The 9,130-nt window shown below is 53.5% G+C and overlaps 1 protein-coding gene across 1 annotated transcript; it reads left to right on the top strand.

The window, feature by feature from the left end:
* Positions 1-541: 541 nt before the first annotated feature.
* On the top strand, positions 542-6,250 carry LOC137302247 (zona pellucida sperm-binding protein 3-like). The gene is made up of 10 exons (XM_067971899.1): positions 542-686; positions 3,136-3,251; positions 3,339-3,442; positions 3,526-3,694; positions 3,780-3,915; positions 3,996-4,075; positions 4,158-4,279; positions 4,351-4,485; positions 4,567-4,610; positions 5,921-6,250. Exons 1-10 carry the CDS (start codon positions 543-545, stop codon positions 6,248-6,250), a joined length of 1,380 nt encoding a protein of 459 aa, XP_067828000.1. The 5' UTR covers position 542.
* Positions 6,251-9,130: the final 2,880 nt, after the last annotated feature.

Here is a 9,130-nt window from a genome sequence, read left to right on the forward strand (position 1 = left end):
TGCTCCGCGCCCGGGTGGCCCTGGAGATGGAGCACGCGGTGTCTGCCGGTACGCTTGAGGCTTTCCGCGACCGGTGGGCACCGCAGGGGCTGGAGTGCATCCTGGACGAGGAAAATAAAATTTTAATTTGATGCCTGGTTTCGTTTTATTTGGTTTTTAGTACTTAAGCACACCCTACACCCCCCGCCGTTCTTATAAAAGGGGGGCCTAAAAAACACAAAAAAAAAGAAGAAAAAAAAGGGTGCTCGTTGGTGGGTAAAGTGATAGTTGAGTTATTTGGTATCATGGGGGATTTTGTAGTGAGAGGTTTGTTCCCAGTGCTGGTGTTAGTTGGAGTGGTTTGTTGCTCTGATATTTGGCAACAGTTTAGAGGCCAGAGATTTCCATGGAGAAGAGTAAAACCCACCCCTGTGCCCCAGAGAGTCCCTCCTCCTGTCCCTCCCTTTGGTTCCCATTTCAGTGTGTCTGAGGGGAGAAGTCTGTCTCCACTGCAGACTGTGATGGTGCAGTGTGGAGAGCAGAACCTGCTGGTGAGGGGAGACATGGATTTATTTAGAACCAGGCACCTGATTAAAGCTGCTGACCTGACCCTGGGGACAGCAGGTTGTCGGCCAACTGGGATCTACTCTCAGAACCACACTGTCCTCTTTGACTATGGGCTCCATGAATGTGGCAGCAGATTGCAGGTAATGTGATTCCTCAACTCTTGTTCCAATTTCACTGTGAAGATTACTGCCCACTCTGAACTCATTAACATCGGGTGAAACTCCAGCCACTGAGGAGATCCCTGAATGAAATCTGTGTATAAATTTGTGCCCACTGTGAAGTATCACCCTGTGTGAAACTACTTCTTTATGTTGACATGTCAATCTTCGCTTTATATTTAAAAAGAACTTCAACTTGTCACTGAGGGACTGCATCTTTCTTAAATGGGTCATTACGACTCTCTAACTCTGAGATTCAACTCTATTGACCTTGAACCTTCACCTGCATTTCTCCAAACCACTCTGTTCTTTTGTGCCTCAATTGATTTATCTTTTCCGTTCCTTCCTGTGGATATTCAGGCCTGTTGCCTCAACTTGTGGTCAATGAATGTTCAGTGTGGAAGTTCCTGTTGAGACTTCCCTTGAAAGATGAAACAAGTGGAACAATAATTGGGATACAGTGTATTAAAGGGGAACTCCACTTTTGGTTGTTACACCTGCCAATACCATTGATTCCACGGACACAGATGAGGTTTAAAAGTGATGTTGTGTTTTGTGCTCCATATCAGGGGTAACTTGAGCCCCTTAAGGTGAAAGCTCTATTCTATGTGGGAAAGAATGCTCATCAAATCTGGCAGTGCCAATCATTTCAGGGGTTTCTGACTGCAGGCCTGAAGTCCCCTGTAATAGAAGGTGGACTGAGCAGAGTAACAGAGGCTGCTCCAGGCAACTTCTACCAATGGTGGAGCTACTTCAATCATGTGTCATTGAGGAGCAGCTGAAACCCCTCAAACTGCTGCTTAACAGGGCAGGAAAATGACCAGAAATAGCTTTTGTCCAATGAGACCAGCTCTTCATTCCTTAAGAACATAAGAACAAAAGAAATTGGAGCAGGAGTAGGCCAATCGGCCCCTCGAGCCTGCTCCGCCATTCAATAAGATCATGGCTGATCTGATCCCAACCACAAATCTAAAGAACACAAGAAGTCGGAGCAGGACCCGGCCACATAGCCCCTGGGCCCTCTCCGCCACCCACAGGGCATTGACCGATCCGAACTCAGCTTCATGTCCAATTTCCTGCCCGCTCCCCATAACCCCTAATTCCCTTTACTTCTAGGAAACTGTCTATTTCTGTTTTAAATTTATCTAATGATGTAGCTTCCACAGCTTCCTGGGGCAGCAAATTCCACAGACCGACCACCCTCTGAGTGAAGAAGTTTCTCCTCATCTCAGTTTTGAAAGAGCAGCCCCTTATTCTAAGATTATGCCCCCTAGTTCTAGTTTCACCCATCTTTGGGAACATCCTTACTGCATCCACCCGATCAAGACCCTTCACAATCTTATATGTTTCAATAAGATCGCCTCTCATTCTTCTGAACTCCAATGAGTAGAGTCCCAATCTACTCAACCTCTCCTCATATGTCCGCCCCCTCATCCCCGGGATTAACCGAGTGAACCTTCTTTGTACTGCCTCGAGAGCAAGTATGTCTTTTCTTAAGCATGGAGACCAAAACTGTATGCAGTATTCCAGGTGCGGTCTCACCAATACCTTATATAACTGCAGCAATACCTCCTTGTTTTTATATTCTATCCCCCTAGCAATAAAAGCCAACATTCCGTTGGCTTTCTTGATCACCTGCTGCACCTGCATACCAACTTTTTGATTTTCTTGCACTAGGACCCCCAGATCCCTTTGTACTGCAGTACTTTCCAGTCTCTCGCCATTAAGAAAATAACTTGCTCTCTGATTTTTCCTGCCAAAGTGCATAACCTCACATTTTCCAATATTATATTGCATCTGCCAAATCTCCGCCCACTCACCCAGCCTGTCTATATCCCCTTGCAGGTTTTTTATGTCCTCCTCACTCTCTACTTTCCCTCCCATCTTTGTATCATCTGCAAATTTTGATATGTTGCACTCGGTCCCCTCCTCCAAATCGTTAATATAGATTGTAAAGAGTTGGGGACCCAGCACCGACCCCTGTGGAACACCACTGGTTACTGGTTGCCAGTCCGAAAATGAACCATTTATCCCAACTCTCTGCTTCCTGTTTGATAACCAATCCTCCACCCATGCCAGAATATTACCCCCAATCCCGTGATTTTTTATCTTAAGTAATAATCTTTTATGTGGCACCTTGTCGAATGCCTTCTGGAAGTCTAAATACACTACGTCCACTGGTTCCCCTTTATCCACCCTATACGTTATATCCTCGAAGAACTCAAGCAAATTTGTCAGACATGACTTCCCCTTCATAAAGCCATGCTGACTTTGTCCTATTAAATTATGCTTATCTAAATGTTCCGTTACTGTCTCCTTAATAATAGACTCCAAAATTTTACCCACCACAGATGTTAAGCTAACTGGCCTATAATTTCCAGCCTTCTGCAGCCTGATGTAGGCAGGAAATCTCCAGCCTGATGTATTTCAGATGGCTGGAGATTTCCTGGTCTATACCACCCACCTGAACCATACCCGAAATGCTTGTGGATCTGTTATTGTGAGAACTAATGGAGCAGTCATTCCCATTGAGTGCCACTATTTTAGGTAAGAATCTTTACTCTATTGCAAATGAGGTCTGCAGCAGGTGCAGTTCTCTGAAGTTGTCCTGAAATTACACTCCTGTCCTTCCAGGAAGGGCAATGTGAGCAGTGACCCTATCAAGCCCACCTGGATCCCATTCAGCTCGACCAAGTCTGGAGAAGGGCTTCTGTCATTCTCGCTGCGTCTTATGAACGGTATGTGATGGGTGGATGGGGAGTGCTTTTCTGTCGTCTCCCACTGGGAGTTACACCCACTGTCTCCAACTCTTGTACTTCAGATGACTGGCTTACAGAGCGTACCTCGACTGTCTACTACCTGGGTGACCTCATTCACATTGAGGCCTCTGTTTCAATGACCAACCACATGCCCTTGAAGCTCTACATTGACAGCTGTGCAGCTACATTGAGCCCAGACAAGGATTCCACCCCAAGATACAACATCATTGACTACCATGGGTAAGGAGCTCTCTGCTTTCTCCAGCTGGTTATGTCTCAATAGGTTCACTTTATTCACTTCGTCCCTTTTTTAATCTTTCTTCGGTTGCCTCCTGGACAGCAAAGCTGAGGACTCCTTTTCAACCTTTGTGTTGCCAAGAGGTGAACGTGAGCTGGACAAACTCCAGTTTCACCTGGATGCGTTCCGCTTCTTTGGAGATGACCGTTCCTTGGTAAGAGGAAGCCAAACATTGGGTCCCCCATGTTGGGAGGAGGTCACTAAATAACAACTTGTATTGAATGTGTCCCTCAGATTTTCATCACCTGTCACCTGAAAGTTGCTGCAGTGGATCGGAGAGATTCCATGAACAAAGCTTGTACTTTCCAGAATATGTAAGTTCCCTCTCTCGCTCAGGGATGTGTTGTATTAAAGGGTGATGGACAACCTGGTTGATAAACTGATTCTCTGGTTTAGCTGGACCCCATTGGAAGAATTGACCAATGACGTGTGCGCCTGTTGTCGTCTGGGCAACTGCAGTGTCACGAGCGAATTCCGACTTGATTCCAGAGGAAGGAGGGATCTTTTATCTGGACCTGGTAGGACATTGATCCTCTCTATGTTGGAGGTCACCCTTTACCCTCTCTAACTGGAATGTTTGATATTGCAGAGAGTGATGCTGAATTGAAGTGGGAGGGTGAGGCCTCACTTGGACCCCTGGTCATTCTGGATCCTGAAGTGTCAGACCTGGCAACTGAGCCCCTTAATGAGGTTGAGCAAAGGATGCAGGAGAGGTCTCCAGGTGGTGAGTTGGTGGACTGCTAGTTTCCATTTTCCCTCAGTATTTGCTTCACTCACTAACCATTGGTTTCTTGTTCTGTTTTAGGTGTGGAGTCTGATGTGGTCCTGATCCTGATCCTGGCCCTGACTGTGACTGCTGTCTCTGATCTCTGCTTTTTTTAGGCCCCCCTTTTATAATTAGTGGGGGTTTAGGGTGTGTTTGTGCAGAAAACCAAAATCCAGTGTCAAATTAAGATTTTATTATTTTGTCCAGGATGCTCTCCAGCCCCTGCAGTGCCCATCGGCGGAGATGGTGTCGCCATATTCCATCGAGCTACACCCACCCCAAGTCTCAGGCCGACTAATAACAAAGGCCTTGCAAAAGAAAACCTCCTCTCCCCAATTCCCACTGTGTTTGGAGGGGGGCTCCTTTGCAGGATTTTGTAAACAAGAATATCCGTGATAGTGAGAGGGAGGGATGGTCGAATGGGAAGGAGGGAGTCTGCAGGGGTGGGCTGCTGCAGAAGTAGGTGGAAGAGGGGTGGGGTTGCACCTTAACAGGTGGATCTTCTGGTGGGCAGGGGGAGGAGATGTCTTCCCCTAGACAGCTGGAGCTGCCCAGGCTCAGTCCTGCACAGATTGAAAAGTAACTTCACCCAGGCAGCTCCAGCTGTTCTGGGCCAGACACTGGGGGGAAACCCCCTGTTCTGTGCGATCTTCTTTCCTCCCCCTACCTTCAGTTGATCACACTGCACCGCACCGACCTCCTCTTCCTCCCTCTGTTGGATGGTATCGGTCAGCAGCAGCACACCCCTCACAGTGAATGGTGGTCGTCTTCTTCTCCCTCCTTCCCTGTTGGTTGTTTGTTCCTCTCCTTCTCCTTCTCCCAGATTCAGAGGTATACAAGCAAGGGCTAGTACTTTTCACCCTGCTCTCCACCCAGAGCTCTCGCTCTGACCTCCACTCTGCTCTACTCAGCAGTATTAACTGGCAAGTTCAGTCAGGCTGATTCCTGGATGGATTGATGGTCTGTCTGAAAGACATCCAATCGTATCCCAACAGTGACTCCTTATTTTTTCTTTTAGAAATTTATGAAATGGGACATTGGAAGTGATTGAACGAAAGGAGGATCCGAAAGACATTGAGTTGGATCAAAAACAGTTTTTTACAATTTTCACCACTCCGCTCAGCTCAGGAGTGTGGGATGGAAGAGCAGCCGGGGGTTTATCAGTGACTTTTCCTGATGAGTCTGAAAGACATCCAATCGCATCAAAGAAGTGACCTTTTTGCTCCCAGGTTTTTTTTTAGGACTTTCTTTTTTCCATTCCCAACAGCGACTTGTTTTTTCTTTTTTTAGGCCCCCCCTTTATAAGAAGTTGGGGGGTTCAGGGTGTTTTATGTGCAAAAATCCCAAAGAGAAACCAAACCAAGTATCAAATTATATTATTTTCCTCGTTCAGGATGCAGTCCAGCCCCTGCGGTGCCCACCGGTCGCGGAAAGCCTCAAGCGTACCGGCAGACTCCGCGTGCTCCATCTCCAGGACCACCCGGGCGCGGAGAATTCTGTGGAAGAGAGGCAGACAGTCCGAGCGACCGCCCCCACGGGCCGCGAGCAACCTGCACCTGTGGATGGCCACCTTGGACAGGCCCACGAGGACGTCCACCGACCTGCCCGCTCCCCTCCTAACCGGGCGGCCAAAGATCAGGAGCATGGGACTGAATTGGAGCCAGAACTTGGAGCAGCCCCTCCAAATAATCAAACAGGTGCTGCAGTCTCCCACACCCCGTGAACAAATGAAACACTGACTCATCCAGGCCGCAGAAATTGCAGGTGGACCGGGAGTCCGTAAAATGGTGTAAACGCCTATTGCACGCGACTGCTCCGTGCAACACCCTCCACCCCAGATCCCCGATGGAACACGGGAGGATCCCTGAGTAGAGAGCCCCCCACTGGGGACCCCCGTCTCCGCCGGACGGCAGGATGGTACGCCAGGGCGTGTCCGGGTAAGAGACAAGGGCGAGGAAGGGGAGAGTGTGCAGGAGCAGCCCGTACAGGAAATCCCTCCGTGCGGAGTGAAGAGGCACGGAGGGAATTTCCAAGACGGCTCAAGTTGAGGCGCAGCCTCCCGAGCCAGACTCAGCAGAGCGTCCAGCCGGTCGGCATCCTCCGGGCTGACCTTTGGCAGGTCCTCCCACAAAACTCTGCGCGCTTCCTCACTGGACGGATCAGGAGAGAACAGAGCCTCGTAGTAGGATCGAGCCCGGGCCCTGAATCCCTCCGGGTCCGAGACGAGGGACCCGTCGTCGGCCAGCAGCGTAAGGAGCTGTTTACGGGCCCCCCCGCCGCTTTTCCAGCGAGGTCCAGGTGCAGGTCCCTCAGAGCGTCCTTCCTCTCCTCGTACACCTGCCGCAGGGCCGGATCCTCGGCGGCCTGACCGAGACGGGACTCCAGGCCAAGCACCTCCTGCTCCAACCGCCTGACCTCGGACTCCCGCCTCTTAGTCGACCCCCTCGCGTACTCTTGACAGAAGAGGCGGACGTGAGCCTTGCCCACGTCCCACCATAGCCTCAAGGAGGAGAAGCCTCCCCGCTTCCCTCTCCAGTCGCTCCAGAACAGACGGAACGAGTCCCGGAACCGCGCGTCCTCCAGCAGCCGGTTGTTAAAGTGCCAGTACGCGGACCCCGACCGGGCGCGGAACAGAGCGAGCTCCATCCACACCAGGTGGTGGTCCGAGCACGACACCGGCCGGATGGAGGCCGACGGGACGCAGGAGGCGTACGCCCGCGAAACGTACAGGCGGTCGATTCTGGTGCTCCCTCCTGCAGCCCTCACAAAGGTGAACTGGCTGGAGTCGGGATGGAGATTCCGCCAGACGTCCACCAAGTCGAAGGACCCGACCAGGTCCCTCAACTTCCCCGTCGCCGACCGGCGATCCGCGGGACCGGAGCGATCCCTCGCCTCGAGGGTACGGTTAAAATCCCCCCCGAGGATAATGCACTCGCCGGCGTCGACGGAGTTCAGGTAAGTGGACACTTCCTCAAAGAAGCTCACTTGCTCGGCTCCGGACCAGGGGGCGTACACGTTCACCAGGTGAAGCGGCACGTCCCCGTGGCGAAGGGCTACGTGGAGCAAGCGGCCCGGCACCGGCTCCTTGACCCCCAAGATCTCCGGCTGAAAAGTCGGGGCCAACAAGATGGCCACCCCGCTCGAAACGCTGGCGAGGTGACTCAAGTAGACCCCCCCCTCCCCATTCCAGGATCCACGTGGCCTCGTCTCCCGGAACGGTGTGGGTTTCCTGCAGAAAGCACACCGCATACTTCCCGTCCCGCAGGACCGAGAACTTGTCAAATCTACGGCGGGCGTCTCTGCCGCCGTTGATGTTGAGGCTGGCTATGGTTATCTCCATGGCAAGAGCACAGCGCAACCTACTTAAACCTAACGCGCGGAGGGAGCGGGGCCGCTAGTCGACCGCCACTCCCTCAAGAGCCCGGTGAGGAGAAACCTGAGCCGGCGCAACCCGACCCTGCCGCCGCCCTCCTCCGCGGCCACGGACGCGACGGCGGCCCGGACCGAGCAGATTAATTGCGCCGGCTCCGACCAACGGTCGAGGGCCAGCCGGACGCCATCGCGACGATGGCTCCAAACGGACACAAAATCCCGGAGCTCCTCAACGGGGATGAGGGGAGACTCGGTGCCGGGCACGAGGGCGTCCACCACCTCACTGGTGGCGAACTCCAAATCCTCCCCAGTGCCCACCACCGAGTCCCCGTCCTCCTCCGGATCATCGTCGCTCGCGGCCGACCCACTCCCCGCACAGGGTGCGGAGAACGAGACGGCCGCGCCGGCCAGCCCCGCCTCTGTCACGATCCCACCCCCAGGATCGTCGGCAGAGGAGTCCCCCCCGGGCTCTACCGGGGGCTCCGGGTCAGAGGGCGGCGCCGGGCGGGGACCCTCCCCATCCTCCGGGCGGTGAAAAACAGGCACCCGGATATAGGGGCAAACCGGGGAAACCGGGGAGAACGTATACTCCAGTTCTCCCACCTCCCCCGGCTCCGTGCCCAGATACTGGGAGGAGGGGGTCCCCCCACCCACGTCGCCACCGACCGACCCGGCCCGTGAGATATTTTTATTAAACCCCGCCACCAGGTCGAGCAGGTCCTGGGAGAGGTCGAGCCGAGGGCAGACGAATCCGGCCTCTTCGGCCTCGCCCGCCCCGGCACCCAGGACGCCCGACCCGGTGAACGGGGTACGTATGTCTATGGGCGGATCCGCGACCCCCCCTATCAGCAGGGTCTCTCCATCCCCCCCGGGCGGCACGGGCACGATCTCCTCCCCCCCGAGAGGCAGAAGACCCCCGCCGCTGTTTAGATGTAGCGGGTGGGGCCGCAGGATCCGCGAGTGGCGCCAACTCCCCATCCACGGGGGGCCGTCCCTTAGCAGGTTTCCCCCCCGCTTCCAGGGAGTGGCGCCTTTTCTTCTTGCCGGAGGGTCGCGGAGGGAGGGGGAGCCCCATGTCTGTTGGGGCCCCCACCTCCGCTCCCTCCTGACCACCCGCCAGCCCGGGCTCTGTCGCGACCGCGAGATGTTGATCAGCCGCGGTCACGACCACGGCCTTGGGCTGGCTAGACCCGTTAACGTCCCGGGGACCAGCCTCCTGGTGCCTCGTCTT

This window comes from Heptranchias perlo, chromosome 35 (assembly GCF_035084215.1).
Source record: "Heptranchias perlo isolate sHepPer1 chromosome 35, sHepPer1.hap1, whole genome shotgun sequence".
NCBI lineage: Eukaryota > Metazoa > Chordata > Chondrichthyes > Hexanchiformes > Hexanchidae > Heptranchias > Heptranchias perlo.